Here is a 24,006-nt window from a genome sequence, read left to right as displayed (position 1 = left end):
TATTCAAACCACCGAAGAGGGTTTTAAAATCACTTGTATAAATCTAGGAATTCTATAAAATCACTATTAGGAATTAAGAAATCATCTATTTGTCTGTACACCATTACTACAAAAGAACACATCTTCATTGATTTGCAGAAAATCTGCCCAATAGGGTGAGCTAATACACGGAGTTGTTATATCAATTTAATAATGACAGAAAAGGCATATTAGCTGTAAGAATCAATATCAATCCTGATATGAAGTGTCTTGAGGCCTTGCCTCCCAAAGCTCATCCATTGTAGTCTATGCAAAAATGCTGGACCATCTCAAGAAAAACATCCACTCACCTTTAGCCTGGATGGCTCCTGACATCTTTCCTTAGAATGAGGATGATAAAGTGTACTTGGACCCAAAATGTGGGGGTGTGCTCAGCATAGAGATCAGCATGAGTATGTCTGAGTCCATTTTCTCCTGTTATAACAGAACAACACAGGTTGGCCAATCATAAGCAAGAGTTTACTCTATTCATGGATTTAGATGTTGGGAAGCACAAGTGCCCAGTGGGAGTAGAACCAGCATCCATTGAGAACAAGTGGCATAAGATTAAGATAAAACCCATCTTAGTCTGGTGGGTGGTGGAAAAGGTATTAAGGAAGGACCCCATAGAATGGCAAGCACTGGCAAGACACAGAAAAACCAGGTCAAACTTACCCCTTTATCAAGAGCCCATTTTAGAATCAACTCCACAGCTTCCATGTGACCTAATCCATTCAAGAGGGCAAGATTCTCACAGCTTAGTGATTTCCTGAAGGTTCTACTTCTTAGTGCTTTTACAACGGCAATACTTTCAAAATTATTTGGGGTGGGTGTTGAAGCCATAGCAGTTCTACTAATATCATTATTTTTACTCCATAAACACAACAGATGTCTGTTTTATGTCAGTAGAATCATTCATAAGTCTCTCAGCTTAGTGAATTAATTTTTCTACAAAGGTTTGTTTTTAAATGTTTTAATTATATTGAATTAATTAATACTTGGGGTAAAGGCTCTTTGTTTCATGATCGTTTTTTTAAAATTATGTGAGTATGCAAATTTTAAGATCTCATAAGGCAACAAAAACTTTAGAGCCCCATTTGAAGTTTGTTTGTCTCATTATATAGTAATCCAACTTGCAAATTCTAAATCTGAATGGTCCTACATGCACTTTATTTCTAACTTACTAAAAAAGCAGGCATTTCATTCTCCATCAGTTCTTCATCTTCTCAATATTATTTATATGTGATATATGTATGTAATATATATATATATATATGTATATATATATATATATATATATATATATATATCATATATGATAGATTCATCTGCTACCGATTATAGCCAGGCAATGTGCCAGGGAATTGCTTGCAATTTTGAATAAGATAGCTAAACATTGTTGCATAGATTGTCCCAGCAAGGAAGACACGTCAAACAACTGAGTTACAGAAATAATTACTTCAAAACAGAGTTGTTGAGAGAATGCAGCAAGCCTTCAGCAAGAGCAAATGATGTATAAATAAGGTAAAACTCTGGTGTTGTGTGGGAGGCATGGGAAGTGTCATGGATACCAAGCCTGGGCTGAGTTATGAAGGGTGTGACCGGGAAGCACTGAAGTCTCATTATTTATTCCATCCTTGTGTATCCTCTCCTTTATCAGCTTCATTCCTGTCACAAAGATCCCTCTCTCAGTCACCTGGGCTTAAACCCTGGATATGCCTTTCATATTTATTTTTCCTTTCTATGGAAGAATAATGAGGTGCTTAGTGTTTTCTTCAGTTAGACATCTTATCTTCTAACAAATGCCTGCATTCTCGGACTCTCCACATGGATACACTCAAAGGCATCCCTCCCCACCACCAGCTTCATTTGCTTTATCTCACTCAACATACTCTGGATGAGCTTTCCTGGCATTCTGGGATTCAGTCTCAGTGTCACAGACGTAGACACGATGAAGATGGTGGCCTCATAGTCTTTCCCCCGCTAGTGGAGAGAGATATTGAACAAGTAGAGACAAGTAGATAACCCACAGGAAGTCCTCTTCCTCTTACAGGAACAGCTATTCTGGCTAAAACCAAAAGGGATGGGCGGAAATAATCCAGGTACAGGTAAGGCACAGGACTTTGTAAGGGACACCAGAAAGAGACCACAAATGGAAGGGTCTGTAGGCTTCGCTGGGAGCAACACGATGGCACAGCAGAAACAAATGGGATTATGTGGTGTTTACCTTTGCTAGCTACCTGAAAAAAAAAATCTGCATTTATCTCCTAAGAGTCTGAGAGACTCTGAAGTTCAGCAGGATGTTGGTGTGAGCAGGGACATTCTTACAGTTGTTTGGGGGCCTGCAATGAAAGTCATGGAATTAAACAGAGGAAGTTCATTCTTCCTTCCAGCTAAATTTCTTACCTTCAGTTTCTTCCCATTCTGCACTCCTGCCAATCCTGTGACCACCTGTTGCTATATGAGTTCCTTAGCAAGTATTTCAGGTCACAGCTGAAGAATCCTAGTGGGGTGCTCATGGAATAATTCTGAATTCCTTGCTGGCAGTGTGCTTGCCCCCCTGAGTCCAGTGTCAGAGCTGTGTCTTCCATGTCTCTTTTTATTTCTCATCGCTCTAGTCATACACTCTACACTTTTCCACACCCCCCCCTCGCCTTGTCTCCCTGTTGTGCTTTAGCCTGCACACTTACACCTGCACTTCTTTAGGTCCCCGCTCAGACACCCACCCTCCCAGCTGAGATATATTCAATTCCACTGAAATTATTTGCCTTTGCCTCCAAATTTTCCTTATGGTTTAGGTCGCAGGTTAGTGTCACCAATCCCTTTCCTACTAAAAGAGAGTTTAGAGACACCAGTCAGCATAATTCTCATACATAGGAACAAAGTGCCTGTATTCAGAAGCCTGCATGCATCCTGTTACCAAAACTTCCAATTATGAGACCTGGACTCATTACTTAAATTCCCTGAGCTCACTCCTCTTCTACAAAAGTCCTCATAGTGCTTTTCAAAAGTGCTGTTAAGATTAGATTAGCTGAGCTCAAGTATGTAAAACATGTTCAATTTGGTGTCTAAACAATAAGTACCATGTAATATTTCATATAAATATGCAATTATTTTTATTATTTACATTTAACATCTGTTCTGTGCATTTATAACTTTTTAAAGATTAAATCTATATCTAACTTGCTTTGATGACTTTTTAATTCCTTTCTGAGTAAATAAACATGTAATATGTCAATTAACATAACAATAGTGAGTCCTAATTGGGGTTTTTAAATAGCTATTTTCACTTTCTTTAAAAAACAAAACTCTAAATAGATTGTTAAGAAAATACTGTAAACATTTTCTATTTGTAAAGTACATAAATGAACATAGACCCACACCCGTCTATAATTGTACTTTTAGTTCAAAGATAAAATAAAATAAAGAACCTACATAGTCAAAAGGTTAAGATAGAAACTTGAAAGGAAGAGGGGCTGGAAGGGCAGAAAGTCATCCGTAGAAACAATGGGTGTAACTATGATATAGTGAACGACTGTGTCTTTTACAGGAAAGAATAAATACAGTACCTTTCCTACTTACATTAGCCTATATTTACTGAATACTCTGCTCCAGGCACTATCATCTAACCACTTACCCTCTGCGTAGTCCTTTCTTCACCAGCTATTTCAAAACTCAGAACTCTGCGTCCCCAGGAATTCACACTGCCACAATAATTTCAAAACTATATTTCTAATGCTAATAGTTGAGACTTATGTGCTCTCATTTTCCCACTCTGGTGTCTCTTGTCTCTAACTTGTCCCCCTCTTCATGAAAAGAAACACAGATGTACCAGATTTCTTCCTGACTCAAATTATCTCATCCTCACTCAGCTTCAAGGTCTTACTAAAGAATGGTATTTGCTTTGTGGAACTCATAATTACTGTTGCTCTCATGTGCAAATAGTATTTCTAAAGCAAATAAGCCTAAATTTATCATAAAAATTTATGAAAATTTAACTGGCTTTATGTTTATATTCCCTTTTCTTAGTTCAATCTTTTTCTTATAAATCTTAAAGGCATCCACAATGCTTCAGTCCTTCTTAGAAGGGGAAACAAAATATGCACAGGAAGGAGATAATGGGCAGGACTTGGGAGAAGAGAGGAGGGGGAGGGGATGGGGGAGGGGAAAGGGGCAGGATCAGGTACTGGAGGAGAGATGGATGACATACAGAGGATCAGGATTTTGAACAGAGCTGTGTAGCAATGGGGGATGGCGTACTGGGGGTTACCCCCAGGAAATCCCAGATGCCAAGAAAACAAGAGGCTCCTAGGACCCAACTGTGATGAGATTAGCTGAAATGCCTAATAAAGGGGAAGGAAAACCTGTAGAGACAATATTAAGAGGTTAGGCAAGGCCCCCAGTTGGGGGAGAGGGCCACACACTCACCTCCAGAATTTTAACCCAGAATTGCTCCTGTCTAAAGGAAATACTGGGACAAAATGTGAAACAGACTGAAGAAAGGCCATCTAGAGACTACCCCACCTGGGAATTTATCCCATATACAGACACTAAACCCAAACACTATTGCTGATGCCAAGAAGTACTTGCTGACTGGAGCCTGACACAGCTGTCTCCTGAGAGGCTCTGCTAGAGCCTGACCAAAACAGATGTGGATGCTCTCAGCCAACCATTGGACTAAGCACATGGACGCCATTGGAGGAGTTATGGCAAAGACTAAAGGAGATGAAGGGGCTTGCAGCTCCATAGGAAGAACAACAATATCAACCACCCAGACCCCCTAGAGCTCCCAGGGTCTAAACTGCCAACCAAAGAGTACACATGGAGGGACCCATGGTTTCAGCTACATATGTAGCAGATGGTCTTATCTGGCATCAGTGAGAGGAGAGGCCTTTGGTCCTGTGAAGGCCTGATACCCCAGAATAGGGGAATGCCGGGGCAGTGAGGTAGGAGTAAGTGGGTGGGTGGGTGAGCATCCTCATAGAAGCAGGAAGAGGGGGAATGCAATAGGGCTTTCTGGAGGGGAAACCTGAAAAAGAGATAACATTTGAAATGTAAATAAATAAAATATCCAATAAAAATAAAGTAATGGATGAAACAAAAAATAAATCTCATAGGCAAGTTTTTATGTATATATTATATCCTCTATATATATTATACTCATGCACACACACACATATATATATATACATATATAATATTAAATTGCATATTTAACAATATGTTTTGTATAAGTGAGAAGATAAGTCAAAAGCTATCAATTGACTCCCAGAGCACACAGTGTAACGATTCTTGAGTATGTTCCATGATTTACTTTAAAATATGCCTCTCATGGGATTTTTGTCTTTTTCTTTCCCTATTCTCTAAAATATTAATTCTATTTTTCAAATAGTTTTACTACAAAAATACCAGGAAACAATTACAACTTTATTCTGGAAACACAGGTAGCTGCCTGCAATAAATATGTTTCCAGTTTTAAAAGCCAAATATAACACTCAAGCTTGTGGCCACCACCATAGTTTCTATTATGATGGCCCCAACTTCAGGAAAACAAATTCATAATAAATTCATACCTGTTGATTATCTCTGCTTTTCAACATCATTCATCCTTTAACGGAGTCAGAGTATCCTTGGCAGAGTCAGCAAAATTGTCTATAAGAACTTGCTGAAATGTATATAACAGCGTTATGAAAGGCAGCAAAGTGTCTTGTACAAGTCTTTTGACTGTCCCAGAGAGTTGGGCACCTGTTTCGTGCCCTCACTGAAGCTGCTCAGATGTTTGCTGTAGCTCCTGGGTTACCTTTGTTGTGGTAAATATTATAAAATGCATGGTGATCTGTTTCAGGGCACCATGCCCTGCTACTCCCATCTATTTTCTGTTCCAATGGGCTCTTCGCCCACAATGCTAGCCATAAGCCCATGACCACCCTCCTCTGGCTGTCTCTCTGCAGTAAACTCTGCTCACCTTCCTAGCAACTGCCTCTTGTGGTTATTGTCACATTAGCCCAACAAAATCAAAACTCTAGAAACTTGCAATTTAACAATCAGATTTATCTTAGTAAATTCTCACTCCACAAAAGATCCACACACTAAACTCAGCCAATTGACATCATGATATAATCTACCCACCTAGACAAGACAAATCATCCAATAATAATCCATGTTTTATAACTACTTGTGGCTATTTAGAGCCACATGGAGATAGCCCCTCTTCATTCTCCTCCATCTTGCTATTTTCTTTCTTGGCTTCTCTCCTTTCCAAAACTCTGTCCCCACGTATCACTGTCTAATCACAGGCCTTGCCTTATCTTGTGTCTGGCTCCCTGCATATCAACCACAACAACCTTGATGCACAATTTGGCATAAGTACATCTTGCCTGATTCTTATTGGCCTCATTATTTTGGAGGAGTATTTAATTTCTCTCCATTGAAATAATATGCAAGGAGTGAATGAATTTTCTGGACCATGTTCTGAGTTAAGTAGGAAGGCTGGAGTGGTAGGTAGATTAATTAAAAGCCCAATATGGAAAACTTTGTCAGGTTTATTTCACACAGAGGAAAGGCCTTGCTAGAGGTGTAGAATAGGAGACTATAGTAGAGAATGGCAGAGAGAGACAGTCTGCAAGGTTGTGTTAGAAGAAACAGGATTAGACGTACCTTCTCCTACTGAAGCCAGACAAGGCAGGCCTATTGGGGAACAGATTCCACAGACAAGCAAAGCTTTAGGGGCAGCCTCTGTTCTAGTTATTGGGAACCCACATGGAGACTGAGTTGTAACGTCTGCTATTTATGTTCTGGGGGCCTTAGTCTAGACCATGTACGCTCTTGGGTTGGTGGTGCAGTCTCTGAGAGCCCCTAAGTGCCCAGGTTATTTGATGCTGATTGTCTTCTGTGGAACTCCTATCCCCTTAAAGGACTTCAATCCTTCTCTCAACTCTTACATAAGAGTCCCCACATGCTCCATCCACTGTTTGGCTGTGGGTATCTATATTGTTTCAGCCAGCTGCTGGATAGAGCCTTTCATAAAACAGTTATAGGCTCCTGTGTGCAATGAAGGATGGGAGAAGAAATTACCCTCTCAGAGGAGAGGAGGAGGGAGATGGAAGAAGGACCCTCTTGGTGGGTAGCAGAAGGGAGCAGTGATTGGGATGTAAAAAAATAATTAAGAAAAAAAAAGGAAGAAAGGGAGAAAGAAATAACAAGAGAAAAAGAAAGAAAGAAAGAAAGAAAGAAAGAAAGGAAGGAAGGAAGGAAGGAAGGAAGGAAGGAAGAAAGAAAGAAAGAAAGAAAGAAAGAAAGAAAGAAAGAAAGAAAGGAAGAAAGAAAGAAAGAAAGAATTAGCACACTACAGACTTGGAAGCAGGTGATCAGAACTCCTTGAAATTAGATGTTAAGAATTTAAGTTTCATGGTAATCTATGGAGTGATCTTGTAGTTCTTCAGCCTCAATAATGAGTTAGCAAGAGCATTTAAGAAACTATTCAGTGAATGTCTGCTTATGTCAAAATCAACTCATATTAGGCACCCAGTTGTGATGAACTGACTTTTTGGTCAGCATTTGATCCTGAAAAACCCTCTATGTCTCATCCACAGGTCGTTATTCTGTACTTTGAGCCAAGTACATTTCGTTGTATTCTCCTAAGGTGGGTTCGTCTTCTTGGTTTTGCGACTGTTTATGGAACTGTGACCCTCAAGCTTCACAGGTATGTTATGTTTCTTCAGTACTTATTCTTACAGAGGAACCAACTTGTCTTGTTTAGCAACTAATTGTAAATAGAGCTGGCCATTATTCAAGAATGTAAATAGCAAGATGATATAAATATCTATATCTCACACATCCTGGTTAGGTTATTTCTGCACTTGAAAAAACTAAAGCAATCTGGGAATAAAAACCTCCAGTGAAATATTTTTTCTATTGGACTAATCCATAAGCAAGTTTCTTGAGTAATTATTGATGTGCCATGGCCCAGGCCACTGTGGATGGTACCACATTTAAGCATGTGGTATGGGGCCAGTCATGAGGGACATGCCCTTAAGCATTACTTCTCCATGGCCTCTGTTTGAATTCTTTGCTCCAGATTCCCAGTCTGCTTGAGTTCTCTGCCTTCTCTCAGTGACTGCCTGTTTTATGAAAGAGTAAGATGAAATAAAACCATTCCTTCACAGTGTTAATATTGGTAGGTTTATCACAGAATAGGAACATATCTAAGACACTATATAGTAACATTCTTTGTGGAACCTTTAATAGGACTGAACTCTTTGAGTAAGGTCCTTTAAGAAACTGTGTTTCTATTATAGAATGAAGTTATTCTGAAAGAAAAATACTGTTGGTATATTAATAGTATTAACTAGCTAAATAAACATTGAAAGACACCCTATTGATGTTACAAGATAAATTTATTTTTTCATGGTTTTGGATGATAAATCGGAAGGCTCTGCCCTAAAGAAGATAATTGCCTGCTGTAACCATTTATTTGCCTGAAGCCATTAGTCTAGGATTAGGGCCCTGGGAGATTCCCCTTTCCAGGTCACTATGTCTACTGGAGTCATCTTTGTTCAAGTTGAAATTACACATATACAAGTAACAGGTCCAGACTAAGCAAGTTGTAGTAGTATATTTAGCAATATATTTATGTTCATATTTTCAAACATATATGCATATTTAGAGGGGTTTGAGGGACAAAAAGTTAAGAAGGAAGATGATAAATTTTTGTTTAAGAATAAAAATATAACGTATTTAAAAGGTTTTTGGTTTTGTTTTGCCATTCTTTTGGGAATTAGCAACCTTGAAAACTGGAAGATACTGTAAATTCTCTTGCATTTAGTTCAAAGCAACCCAAATATGAAAATAGGACAATAAAATAAACTATCCACAGTACTGGGGTGGGGGCTAGAAATCTCAGGCTTTGACTTCCCTCTTATATGCAAGTTTAAAGAAAACCTCAGTGAAATTGTGCCAAAGAGGAAGGAGGGAAAATACTTCAGGGTGACACTGAAGCCCTGGTATTAATGTGCAGGGCAATTCTGATGATCATAGAGCATTCACCATGTACATACCTGGCCATGAGTATTTCTCAGTCAAGGTATGGCTCATGCCAGGCCTACTTCCAATAGTATGTATTGTTTGTTTAATCTGTGCATTACCATCTTTTTGAAACTATATTTACTCTGTCTTCTACACATGAGCAACTCACTCCCCTAACTTCTCCTCTTCCTGTTTTCCTCCATCTCTTTCTCTCCCTTCCTTCCTTTATGGTTAATTGCTGATTGTTAATTTCTGGTTAATCCATAATTTTTAGGATTTCCTTTATATGTGTACAGTAAAGTTAGAGACAATATGGCATCAGTTTCATAAGAACAAATATAAATGTGAATTCAGCTTTAAGCACTAAGAAGTCATAGAAATCTGTGTGCCTTTACCATGTCAGTACATTGTGTGCTATAATGCCTTGAAGGTTTCCATTCTTAATAATTGCTAATTGTCAACTGATGCTTACCAAAGAAAGAAGAAATCAATGGCAACCTACGATGGGTAGTAAGTTTTCCAGGATCATGAAAGTATTGCCTGTTTGTGACTTGATTAAGACCTCAATTGCTACTAGACTATCACATACTGTTATGTTCTCACTACTTTTAACTTAATGATAATCTTCATTTCAATTAACTTCCTTCAAGTGAGTGAAACTCTACTCAGGCAGCCCTGTGATCTACATGTTAGAAGTACTTAACTCATTAGCAAATGGATGAATAAGTGAATTAATGAATAAGTGATTAAATAAAAAGTTGAGTTGCAGATCTCTAACCTGTTTTCCACAATCCATTCATATTCCCCAGGTCACCTCAGGGTGACCCAAGTACTTGGAGCACATAACACTGTGGCCTGCAGGAAGATATTGATGCAATTAGAGGACAGTGTTCAGCAGCACCAGCTGATAAACTGAGACTACTGCTGTTCAGATTCCCTTTCAAGTCCTCCTGATTATTTCTAGAAGAAAGATTAGTTTGGAGCAGCTAGGTTTTTCTCAACACCTCTCACACCACTACAAATCCTCATTTGGAAGAGTCGGACCAGGATGCAGGTGTGGAACTGTTCATTTCAGTGCCTTGTCCTTAGGAGTTGTCATTCCGTTCTGTTGTATTTATTTCCATGGCTGTTCTCTATTTATGGACTGCATTGGCTGTTTCCTTTCTTTTAGTAACAATATGAAGTTCCCTTTTAAATGCTTCAAAACAACAAATAGAAACTGATTTAAAGATTAACTGGTTCTGAGACAACAGCAATCATGAGGGCATATGAAATAATTACAATATGGAAAACTTGTTTATTTATGTCTTCTGCTTATTTTAATAACTGGAATGGAAGCTAATTCCCCTGAGTCTCTAGAAATGATGCCAGTGAAGAATGATTGCTAGAGGCTTAAAATCACTAGTTTTTTTAAATTTACAATTACTCTAATCCTGTATGAATCTTATGGCTTTGCACTTGTATTCTGTTTTTTCTTTATTGCTTAAATTTAAGTTGTTCATCCATAAACCGAGTAGTTAGTATTCCTAGAAAACTGTGAACATTCCAAGAGTAGGACTAGCCAGCCCAGCTCTGTGCAAAACACCATGACTAAAACCAACCCAGGGGTGGCGGTGGTTGTTTTTACTTACACCTTGTCCACATCACTTTCATCAGAGAAGATGATGAGGCAAGAACAATAGAGAAATGCTATTTACTTATTTGCTTCCATAGAATACATACAGCTATTTATTTTATACAATCCCAGTCTGCCGGTCCAGGTTGGTGCTATGCACAGTGAGCAGGCTTTGTCTACATCACTCATCAGTGAAGAAAATGTCCCTGCAAACATGCCCATATGCCGGTCTGATGAATCCCATTCCTCAGCTGAGGCTTCCTCTTCACAGATGTCTCTAGTTTGTATCAACTTGACAAAAACTAACCAGCACAAAAACTAACTCATCTTCTATGTCCTGTATTTGTTGGATGGAAAGTGCATTACATTTGATACTCTGTATGTGCTGGATGGTAGGAATACTGTGTTCGATGTACTAAATTTACTGGATAGATGGCACACTATATTTGATATACTGTGTTGGATGGTGGGAATACTGTGTTTGATATATTGTATTTTGGGGGGTATTTTTAGTGATTGGAGCTTCAATAGATGCTTTTTTTTTCTGACTTGATTTGAGTCAAGAAAGAACTTGTTTTATAACAATACAAAAAAAAAGAAGGGACATGAATCCTGATAATTCTAAATTTGAATTTTACTTCTTCTGTTACCTAATTACACAATGGATACACCCTATTTTAACATTTAAGAATTAGTTTCATCATCTATAAATTGGTACTTAACATTTGAGATTGTAAGAATGACATACAATTTGAAAAATGTCTGGTGGGAGGTAGGGGAGTTTTAGTTGTAAGCCACAAACACTGAGTGTATGAAAAATATTCTGAAGGTAAAATCATTGGAGCAATATTGTCAGGGACACAGAAATAGAGGGAGAGACAAAAAACAAACAAACAAACAAACAAAAAAAAAACCCAAAACAAAACAGGCCTCAGGAGCATCCTGTTCAGGATCTTAAGAGTCAAAACATTTTGGGCTGAGGGACAGCATATTCTAAACATCATAGCCCCTTTCTCATGGGAACTTCATTTTCATATCTAGATTCATTTATTTAATACAGGGAAAGAAAAAATATATTTCTCTAAGCAGAGTGTTCTGGGGCAATTGTGAGTGTGATGACAGGAAATGACATTGTAGACTTGGCATATAGACTAAGCCAGGGAGACCAAAAGCTGTGTATTTCATCATTTTCCTTAAGCACTTCTTTCCTATTGCTGGCTCTCTTGCTGGTTGGTTGTCATGTCTACAGAATCCCTATAGCAGCAAATCATATGGCAAAGAAAACGTATGGCAAAGAAATAAGACCTCACTGGCTCTGCTCTAGAAATACCACCTTTAGTCTGGGTTGACTCTAAAGATGCCTTTTGCATACATAGGGTGAAGTTAGTAATGGCATGGAACTGGGTTTCAGAAGAGCTCATTTAAATCTCAATTGAGCTTCTAACACTAAGAAATCATAAGGCTCATTTACTTTATATATATTAAGAAGTGTACACTTATTGGCATGCTCTTCCTGGCTCTCCCTTTACCACATCAGTACACCATGTCCTGGAAACTTTGAAGGTTCATGTATTTTCTTTCCAAATCTTTTTTTCCTTGATGGCCTCTTCCCATGGATAAGCACCATGCAGACAAAGACACCATAACAATTCCAAATAGAATTGTAAGATCCTAAGGCCATGAACACTGTAGCAGAGGATTGAGTAAGAGTAGGGCAGAGGCAGAATGGTCTCCGATAGGAGGACGGTTGTGTCACCTATGCTGTTTGGAATTATCTGCGTCTGCAGTAATACAGAGTGGATAGTCATCTATCCACCTACCAGGCACTTATTCATCTGTTTGTTTGTAGAGCTGGGAATTGAACACGTGACCTCATGCATTCTAGTCATAGACTGTATCACTTCAAGTGTGCTCCCAGCTCCAGACAAAATTTTAACTATTTTTATCATTTGCTTAAGTTCTCTACTGACCATTCTTGGCAGGCCATCCATGCAATGCAATTTATTTGAACATAAAATTATTCTTAAAAAAAAAAAACAAAGAGAGTAAGAGAGGAAGAAAAGGAAGGGGCCAGTTTTACCTAGCTCAGAAGAACAGAAGTAGCTAAAAATCAAAGAATAATCAAAAGGGATTATTAAAAAAAAATGTTTTTTTCAATTGGCCATAGGCATATTTGTCTTGGTCCATGAATGAAGTAGGGTGGACCTAAAACTACAGCAGCACATCTACAAAGCTGGTTGTTTATGCAATTTGGATAATCTGGGAGCACTCAGAAGGATGAAGCAGGGGAATCATTAGTTTCAGTCTATTGTGGATAACAGTTTAAAACTCTGTCTCACAAATGACAAACAAACAAATAGAAAATAGGAAAGAAACTATCTCTGGGCTCAGAAATGCTAAACATGTTTTCAGGAAGCAGCAATGGGATGTTTTAGGTGACAGGAGTTAGAAATTTTAAAACAATGCTAAAATAATTTTAAGCCCTATAATACATGTTTCTGGCCAGCCTCCACGTGTGCCCAGAGCCACAGGCAGAGCCTAAATACAGCCATCAGGACTTGTAACCTTCCCATAGAGAGCTGGGTACACAGAGGAGACACAGGAGCACTCTCTCCCCTGAGCCCACAATTGAGCCCACACTTTCTCTTCACTGACTAGCTGGGGGAGAGATATCTGGGAACTCTCAGGGCACAGGTACCTTGGTAACTTTTGGGTCTGTACACTTCACGCCTCTATCTGTACGCAGATCTAGAGCTGGCAGATCACTATCTGAACTAACAGCCTGCCCATTGCTCAGGATTTCGTGGGCCTACAGACAAACAGGAGAGAAAAGCTACAATCAAAGACAAGAAAAACTAACATAAAAAAGAAGAAGAAGAAGAAGAAAAAGAAGAAGAAGAAGAAGAAGAAGAAGAAGAAGAAGAAGAAGAAGAAGAAGAAGAAGAAGAAGAAGAAGAAGAAGAAGAAGAAGAAGAAAAAGAAGAAGAAGAAGATGGCAAGAGGCAAGCACAAAAATCTAAGCAACAGAAATCAAGACAACCTGGCAACATCAGAACCCAGCACTCCCAACACAGGAAGTAATGTATAACAGAACACAGCAGGAAAACAAGATTTGGACTTAAAATCATGCCTCATTTTAATGACAGAGGGCCCGGAGAAGCACATGAATAACAACCTTAAAGAAATACAGGGAACACAGATAAAATAGTACAAGTCCTTAAAGAAACACAGGAAAACACAAGCAAACAGATGAAGGTATTGAACAAACCCATCCAGGATCTAGAAAAAAATGGAGACAATAATGAAAATACAAAGAGAGACAACCCTGGAGATAGAAAGCCTAGGAAAGAGGTCAGGAATCATAGACACAAGCATCACCAACAGAATACAGGAGATATCAGGGCAGAAAATAACAGAGAAAGCATTGACACAACAGTCAGAGAAAATGTAAAAATTAAAAAACTCCTGACTTAAAACATCTAAGAATTCCAGCACTCAATGAGAAAATCAATTCTAAGGATAATAGGTATAGAAGAAAGTAAAGACTTTCAACTAAAAAGCCCAGTAAATATCTTCAACAAAATTATAGAAGTAAACTTCCCTAACCTAAAGAAAGTGATAACCATAAACATACAAGAAGCCCACAGAACTCCAAATAGATTAGACCAGAAAAAAATTCCCCCCGACACATAATATTCAAAAAACCAAATGTTCAAAACAAAGAAAGAATACTAAAAGCAGTAAGGGAAAAGGACAAGTAACAAAGGCAGACCAATCAAAATTACTCCAGACTTCTCAACAGAAACTGACAGCTAGAAGATCCTAGACAGATGTGATACAGACCCTGAGAGAACACAAATGCAAGCCCAGGTTACTATATACAACAAAACTCTCAGTTACTATTGATCGAAAAACCACGATATTCCAGGACAAGACCAAATTTACACAATATCGTTCCACAAATCCAGTCCTACAAAGAATAATACATGGAAAACTCCAATACAAGGAGGAAAAGTTCACCCTAGAAAAAGCAAGAAAATAATCTTTTTGCAATAAAACCAAAGAAAGAAAGGCACACAAACATAAGTCTACCTCTAAAAACAAAAACAACAGGAAACAACAATCACTATTCCTTAATATCTCTTATCATCACTGGACTCAATTCCCCAATAAAAAAACATAGACCATCAGATTGAATACATAAATAGGACCAAACATTTTGCTGCATACAGGAAACTCATCACAGCAAAAAAAGACAGGCACTACTTCAGAGTAAAAGGTTGAGAAAAATCTTTCCAAGCAAATTGTCCTAAGAAACAAGCTGGAGTAACCATCCTAATATAGAATAAAATAGATTTTCAACCAAAAGTCATCAAAAAAGATAAGGAAGGACACTTTTTACTCATCAAAGAAAAAAATCTATGAAGATGAACTGTCAATCCTGAACATCTATGCTCCATACACAAGGTCACCCACATTCAATAAAGAAACTCTACTAAACCTTAAAGCATATACTGCACCACACACAATAATGTTGGGTGTCTTCAACACCCCACTGTCATCAATGGACAGGTCATGGGAGCAGAAACTAAACAGAGAGAGAGCAAAATTAGCAGAGGTTATGAACCAATTGGAATTAATAGACATCTACAGAACATTTCATCCTAAAACAAACAAACAAACAAAAACATACCTTCTTCTCAGCATCTTTTGCAAAATTGACCATATAGTCAGTCACAAAACAGGCCTCAACAGATACAAGAAGATCAAAATACTTCCATGCATCCTATCAGATCACCATGGACTAAGGCTGATCTTCATTAGCAACAAAAGCAACAGAAAGCCCACATACACATGGAAGCTGAACAATGCTCTACTCAACGATAGCTTTTCAAGGAAGAAAACAGAAAGTAATTAAGGACATTTTAGAATTTAACAAAAATGAAGGCACAATATGCACAATCTTTACACAATCTTATAGGATACAATGAAAGCAGTGCTAAGAGGAAAATGCATAGCTCTGAGCACCTCCAAAAGGAAATTGGATAGAGCATACTCTAGCAGCTTGACAGCACAGTTGAAAGCTCTAGAACAAAAAGAAGCAAACATACCCAATAGGAGTAGATAGCAGGTAATAATCAAACTCAAGGCTGAAAAGAACCAAGTAGAAACAAGAACTACACAAAGAAGAAACAAAAACAGGAGTTAGTTCTTTGGGAAAATCAATAAGATGGATATACCTTACCCAGACTAACCTTACCCAGACTAACCAGAAGGCACAAGAACTGTATCCAAATTAACAAAATAAAAAAATGAAAAGGGAGACATAACAAAAGAAATTGAGAAAATTCAAGAAATTGTTACATCTTGCTACAAAAACTTATATTCAATAAAACTGAAAAATCTAGAGAAAATGGAAAATTTTCTATCAGATACCAGGTACCAAAGTTAAATCAGGATTAGATAAACTATCTAAGCAGCCCCATAACACCTAAAGAAACAGAAGCAGTCATCAAAAGCCTTCCAACCACCCCCACACACACACACACAAAAAGCCCAGGACCAGATGGGTTTAGTTCAGAATTCTATCAGATCCTCACAGAAGACCTAATACCAATATTCTTCAAACTATTCCACAAAATACAAACGGAGGCAACACTACTCAATTAATTCTTTACAGACACCAGTATGCTCATTTCTAAACCACACAGAGACCCTACAAAGAAAGAGAAAATTAGAACAATTTCCCTTATGAACATTGATGCAGAAATGCTCAATAAAATTCTTGCAAAGCAAATCCAAGAACAAAATGATCATTCGCTGTGATCAAGTATGCTTCATTCCAGGAATGCAAGGATGGTTCAATATAAGGAAATCCATCAATATAATCCACTATGTAAACAAACTCAAAAAACAAAACCACCTGATCACCTCATTAGATGCTAAGAAAGCATTTGACAAAATTCAACACTTCCTGTTAAAAGTCTTGTAAATATCAGGAATTCAAGGGCTATACTTAAACATAGTAAAAGCAAAATAGATCAAACCAGTAGCCAACCTCAAACTAAATGCTGAGAAACTTAAAGAAATCTCACTAAAATCAAGGACTAGAGGAGGCTGCCTACTCCTTCTCTACCTATTCAATATAGTACTGGAAGTACTAGCCAGAGCAATTAGTCAACAAAAAGAGGTCAAAGGAATACAAATTGGAAAGGAAGAAGTAAAAAATCACTATTTGCAGAGGATACAATAGTATATCTAAGTCACCCCAAAAATTCCACCAGAAAACTGTTACAGCTGATGAACAACTTCAGTAAAGTAGCTGGATATAAAATTAATTCAAACAAATCAGTAGCCTATCTATACTCAAAGGATAAACAGGCTGAGAATAAAATAAGAGAATCAATACCCTTCATAATAGTCATAATGATTATAAAATACCTTGGTGTGACCCTAACCAAGGAAGTGAAGGTTCTGTAAGAAGAGAACTTCAAGTCTCTGAAGAAGGAAATTGAAGAAAACCCCAGAAAGTAGAAAGATCTCCCATGCTCATTGATTGGAAGGAACAACATAATAAAATGCCATCTTGCCTAAAGCAATCTACAGGGTCAATGCAACCTCTTCCAAATACCAACTCAATTCTTCATAGAATAAAAAAAAAAAGCAATTTGCAAATTCATTTGGAATAATAAAAACCCCAGGATATCAAAAACTATTCTCAACAATAAAAGGACTTCTGGGGGAATCACCATTCCTGACCTCAAGCTGTATTACAGATCAATTGTGATCAAACTGAATGATATTGGTAGAGACAGACAGGTAGTTCAATGAAATAGAATTGAAGAGGCAGAAATGAACCCATACACCTATGGTCACTTGATCTTTGATAAAGAAGCTAAAAACAAACAATGGAAAATGAACAGCCTCTTCAACAATGGTGTTGGTTTTATTGGCAGTTAGTATGTAGAAGAATGCAAATTGATCCTTATCTTCTTTTACAAGGCTAAAGTCCATGTTGATCAAAGACCTCCACATAAATCCAGGTACACTGAAACTAAAAGAACAGAAAGTGGGGAAGAGCTTAGAACCCATAGGTACAGGAGAAATTTTCCTGAACAGAACAGCAATGGCTTATGCTCTAAGTTCAAGAATCAACAAATGGGACCTCATGAAATGGCAAGGCTTTTGTAAGACAAAGGACACTATTAAAAGGACAAACCAGCAACCAACAGATTGGAAAAAGATCTTTACCAGTCCTTCATTAGAGAGAGGGCTAGTATCCAATAGTAAGAACTCAAGAAGTTAGACTCTACAGAGTCAAATAATCCTATTAAAAATGCAGTACAAGGCTCTCTGTCCCTCCCTGTTCCAGAGACAGCCACATCTTCTCTTGCAGTGCCAGCCTTAGACAAGATGGTGAAGTCAGTGTAAATGGATTTGAGTATATTGGGCACCTGGTTATTAGGGTTGCCTTCTGCTCAGGATCTGGCTAAGTGGAGATTGTTGCCATCAATGACCCTTTCACTGACCTCAACTTTATGGTCTACATGTTTCAGTATGACTCTACCCATGGCAAATTCAATGACACAGTCAAGGCTGAGAATTAGAAACTTGTCATCAATGGGAAGTCCATCACCATCTTCCAGAAGTGAGATCCTGCTAACATCAAATGGGGTAATGCTGGTGCTGAGTAGGTTGTGGAGTCTACCCACATCTTCCTCACTATGGAGAAGGCCAGGGCTCACTTAATGTGTTGGGCCCAAAGCGTCATCATCTCTTCCCCCTTCAGTCAATACCCCCATGTTTGTGATGGGTGTAAACCGCGAGAAATATGACAACTCTCTCAAGATTGTCAACAATGCATCCTGCACCACCAACTGCTTTGCCCCCCGGCTAAGGTCATTCATGACAACTTTGGCATTATGGAAGAGCTCATGACCACAGTTCATGCCATCACTGCCACTCAGAAGACTGTTGATGGCCCCTCTGGAAAGCTGTGTCATGATGGCTTTGGAGCAACTCAGAACATAATCCCTGCGTGCACTGGTGCTTCCCAAGGCTGTGGGCAAGGTCATCCAGAAGCTGAATGGGAAGCTTACTGGAATGGCCTTCCATGTTCCTACCCCCAATGTATCTGTTGTGGATCTGCCATGCCTCCTGGAGAATCTTGCCAAGTATGATGACATCAATAAGTTGGTGAAGCAGGCAGCTGAGGGCCCACTCAAGGGCATCCTTGGCTACACTGAGTATCAAGTTATCTTCTGCAACTTAAATAGCAACTCCTACTCTTTCACCTTTGATACTGGAGCTGGCATTGCTCTCAATGACAAATTTGTAAAGCTCATTTTCTGGTATGACAATGAATAAGGCTATAGCAACAGGGTGGTGGACCTCATGGCCTTCATGGCATGCATGGCCTCTAAGGAGTAAGAAACTCTGAACCATCTGCCCCCCAGCAAGGACACTGAGAGCAAGAGAAAGGCCCTCAGTTGCTGAGGAGTCCCATCCCAACTCGGCACAATTGCCAAGGCTGTTTGCTGTGTTGATGCATACAAGTCATTTGTAGAAACTTGAGGAGTGTCCTCTTGAAATGCCCTGTTTACAAATTAATATGTTCACTTGTCTCTTTTCTTATGATGTACAAGAGTTGGGCAATGCATGCATATTGACAAAAGTTGCCTTTTATTAACTAAAGTATATACTCAGAATCCTGAACATCTGTGAGTACCTTTTGAATAAAAATTGAAAAGAAAGTGAATTAGTCTTGATTATCTTTTCCTTTCAGATATGCTGTTAGGCATGATTGAGCCAGAATTGTGGGTTACCCTGAAAGCCAATGAGCCTTCAAGCTTTACTGATGCTATCTGGTTCAGATATTCCACTTGCTCTGCTCAATGACATGCAAATAAAGTGTAATTTATTAAACTTGCACTCACAGCTTTATAGTTTTGAGTTCTATTTTTAAAATATTTTTATATACTGTGATATCTAATGATAGCATTAATATTTTATGTCTAAGTCTCAACAAAGAGCCTTGTATTGAATACAGTTGAATAATTATGGATCTTATTGAAAATATGAGTTTTCATTACCTGCTTTCAACTTGCTGCATATCAGTATGCATATTTGTGTTCTAATAGCTTAAAAAAAACAAATAAAACCCACTGGTAATTCAGAATTGGTATTCTTATCCCATAGCTTTCAAATATTATTATCCAGAATGTTTCTTTTTCACATTTATATGTCCATATATTATATGTCTATGAGTAGAGATCTCTCTTTCTTACCCCCCTTTATATAAAGTAAATATAATGTGAGTGTGAAACAAAATCAATTTATTCCATGCAGAAAAAATAGGAGAAGGCAGGCTTCCTTAAGAGTGAAAGGGAAGCAGTCCTCCTGCAAGCTGTCTGCCTCCATCCCTGCACAACTTTGTCACCTGTGCTGTCAACTAAATCCAGAACTAGAGCCTTGGCACCCATGTGGGTAGATACACCTGTAATTATTCTGCTGCCTCAGTGGCTTACCTGTCTTTCAGCTGCCTGTCACACAACTGGCATATTTCAAACCAAAGCAATAAACCTGTACCACAGAAAACTCAATACCCTGTGTATCGCTATTCCGGATCCTTCTTGGAACGCCACAAACTGATGGCGACTAAAGGGAAAGCTTCCGCAGTTCTGTAATAAACAATAGATTCTATTAATGGTCAAAAGGGCTTCCTGGGGAAAAGAAATACAAAGACTCTAAAGCTGATAATAAATTATATGACAAATTTGACTCCAGTTCTTCACAGATGACTCTAAAAATAGAAGACTAGGAAATATTCGCAACTTATGCTGAGACTACTAGTGTAACTTTAATTATAATATCTTAACAATATCGTGAGAAAGAACAACAACCAAAATCAGTTAAGAAGACAGAAAAAAAGAAAAACTTTGACAAAATATTTTCAAAAAAAACTCAGAATCTAAAAAAAGCAAAATGTTTATAGGCCATGATTCAGAATCTAATCCAGCAATTAAACAGTATGTCAATATATAAACACTCAAACTAGAGATAATGCATTAATATAATATAGGACAAAGCATGTTCATCTCAACAAATGGAAAAAAAGTTGACAAAATCCAGCATAGCATCATGATAAAACTATTGAGCAAAGTAAGGATGCTATGAAAATTCACAGAGTGATAAAGTCATCTACAAAATGTTGCAGTTGATACTATGCTTAACAGTGCAAGACTGAAGAGTTACTTCTTATGGCCAGGAGCAAGAGAAAGACAGAGACATTTTCCACTTCTTTTTTTTTTTTTTTTTTTTTTTTGATTATGAAATTTCTTTTCTTTTTTTTCCTTACCACTTTATTAAAAAAAAGAGGGATACATTTATAGATTTTTAAAGTCATTTTGGCAAACATTATATGAATAATTTTGTCAGTCCTTAATTCTTTTAGAGGTTTGATAGCATGCATAGAAATCTCACTAGTTACAGTAAGCATAACGTATATGTAGGACAGAACGTAACATGAAAACAGATTTCTTGTTGGGTATAGATTAAGTATAATGATTTGTGAATACCAAAAATTATTTTCCCTGAGATGGACTGAGGGTTTTATTTTTATTTTTTTTTTTGAGCTTCATATAGTCTGTGAGTTGTTTTTGGGGTGTTCAGAGCTTTCTGGGGTTAGTATCCAATTATCAGTGACTACATATTATGTCTCTTCTTTTGAGACTGGGTTACCTCACTCAGGATGATATTCTCTAGATGCATCCATTTTCTTATGAATTTCATAAAGCCACTTTTTTTCCTGATAGCTGAGTAGTACTCCATTGTGTAAATATACCACAATTTTTGTATCCATTCATCTACTGAAGGACATCTGGGTTCTTTCCAGCTTCTGGCTATTATAAATAGGGCTTCTATGAACATTGTGGTGCATGTGTCTTTGTTGTATGTTGGAGCGTTTCTGGGGTATATGCCCAAAAGTGGGATAACTGTGTCTTCAGATAGGACTACGTCTAATGAGGAATCGCCAGACTGATTTTCCAGAGTGGTTGTACCAGTTTAAAACCCCACCAACAATGGAGAAGTGTTTCTCTCTCTCTCCACATCCTCACCAGCATCTGCTGTCATCTGAGTTTTTGATCTTAGCCATTCTGAGGGTAAGGGATTGTGGCACAGGCTCTGTGAGTATGAGTCTTGGAAGGCCAAAGATTGGGATGTGAATAATTTTTTTAAAGTTTAGTAATAAAAATATCAATTGAAAAAGTCAGATTGAGCAGTGTGTGCTACCAATGATCATGCCATCTACAAACACAGAATATTTTATAGCATTATTCATAAAATTACAAATGAAAAAAAGCAAAGAAGACATTAAATAATCTTATAAACTATGAATACAGAGGAGATAAAATTCACCCAAGCTCTGACAATGTTTCTACATAACTAGTCAAAGTATAGATTATAGACTGTATTCATCTCCTTCTTCTATGATCACATTCCTAGCTTTTGTTTTTTATTTTATATTTATATATATACACATTGATGAAATTACATTTCATCAAATGTTATCCCCTTTTCTTGTTTCCCTTCCAAAACCCTCTATCCCATTACCCCTCCTCCAGATATCATGTGGTTGCTCCCTGCTCTGACAGTCCCCTACTCTGGGGCAGGACCAAGGGCTTCTCTTCCCATTGATGCCCAAGAAGGCCGTCCTCTGCTACATATGCAGCTGGAGCCATGGGTCTCTCCATCTGTACTCTTTAGATAGTGGTTTAGTCCCTGGGAGCTCTGGTTGGTTGGTATTGTTGTTTTTATGAGTTGCTAACCCCTTCAGCTCTTTCAATCCTTTCTCTAACTCCTCCACTGGGGATCCTGTTCTCAGTTCGATGGTTGGCTGTGAGCAGCTGTCTCTGTATTTGTCTTGATCAGGCAGAGACTTTCAGATGACAGCTATATCAGGCTCCTGTCAACATGCACTTTTTGGCATCAGCAATATTGTCTGAGTCTGGTGGCAGTATATGAGCTGGATCTCCAGGTGGGGCCGTTTCTGGATGGCCATTTCTTTGGTCTCTGCATCAATACTTTTTGCTTTTATCATGTATTATATCTTGTATAGAGGAATCAACTTGCATGTCAATATATGAGTAGGTGTTACAGTGAATTTGCTACACAGAACTGGAAATCAAGCAACAATAGAAAGTGTCAACAAGTCAATATCCAAAGAGAAGCCACAATGGCACGTTATAACCAATTTCTAAAAGCTTCATTAGCTACTGATGAAAGATATCTGTCCAGATCAATAATCCCTGATCAGCTGAAAGCTTCTAAAGCCCTAGCAGTTGCTCTGTACTCATGGCAAGATTGTCCCATATTCTATGGTTATGTGCTCTTTCTGCTAGTTCATGCACCCCGTGTATTTTACTGAGGATTAAAGCTATGATAAATATAAAGGTTTATTATGTGTTGTAAAAATATTGCTTGTTAAAACTTCAATGAGACTAATAACACATAAATAAATATTATTATGGAAATGCTCTTTGCTAATGCAAGCACACCTGTTAAATAGCAGGCTTGTTCTCACAAAGAATTGTGTCGTCTTTCTGTGGTTCGCTCACAGGCTCATAGCCTTTTCTATAAATTTTGTTATAGACACTGAAAAAGCAAACCATTAGGTCTACTATACTAAATCAAAACTGTCTTTAGAAAGAAAAGTAAATTCATGCTGTTACTTTCTTTCATGATTTAGTCTGCATAGTCTAGACTGAAAAGACTGAAAATTCTTTGCCTTATGATATCAGTCCATGTGAGAAGAGGTGAAGGTTTTTGGCAGGTTGTTAAGCTAAGTTTTGGGCTACAAGAATAGATCCATTTAAATATTGTCTACTCAAATACTTTCTCTTGTTGAATATCATTCTGAGATGCTATGAGACAGAACATCTCTACTGGGACCAATACCTAACCAATGTAGCTGGTGCTCAGTCATGAGCTTCAACAAGCTGCAGAAGACCACACAGGTAATTAGTTAAGCAGGCTGTAAACAACTGTTAAGGTGTAGATAATTGACTCACTGCTTGATTAGGCTTTAGCCGATTTAGCAGGTTTTCTCCCTCCATCTCTTTTCTGTCTTTCTGGGAATACTGCTGATCACTTTGCTGGTAAGAGTTCTCTAGAACAGTTTTGCATTTGAGGTCCAGCTTGTAATTATTTTGATATCATTCTTGCTCAGATAAACTCTATTGGATTTGGCTACTCAAAGATATTCCCTAGTTGATACTGTCTACAAAATCCTGCAATGGGGTACTTTGCTTTTGAGACTATAATAGAATTCAAATGTCTCTATTAAGCAA

General features: G+C 37.9%; 1 protein-coding gene across 1 annotated transcript in view; it reads left to right on the top strand.

Annotated features, from left to right (window-relative positions):
* GPR158 (G protein-coupled receptor 158) overlaps positions 1–24,006 on the top strand; it is a gene marked incomplete at both ends in the record, with an annotated part of 357,084 nt that overhangs the window by 292,129 nt on the left and 40,949 nt on the right. Inside the window, one exon of the mRNA XM_080917650.1 lies at positions 7,611–7,720. Coding sequence (XP_080773776.1) covers positions 7,611–7,720 — 110 coding nt within the window. The remainder of the gene's footprint in view (positions 1–7,610; positions 7,721–24,006) is intronic.

The sequence above is a fragment of the Micromys minutus genome (assembly GCF_963924665.1).
Source record: "Micromys minutus genome assembly, chromosome: 6".
In the NCBI taxonomy this organism is placed as follows: Eukaryota; Metazoa; Chordata; class Mammalia; order Rodentia; family Muridae; genus Micromys; species Micromys minutus.
This window is presented reverse-complemented; position numbering and strand designations above follow the sequence as displayed.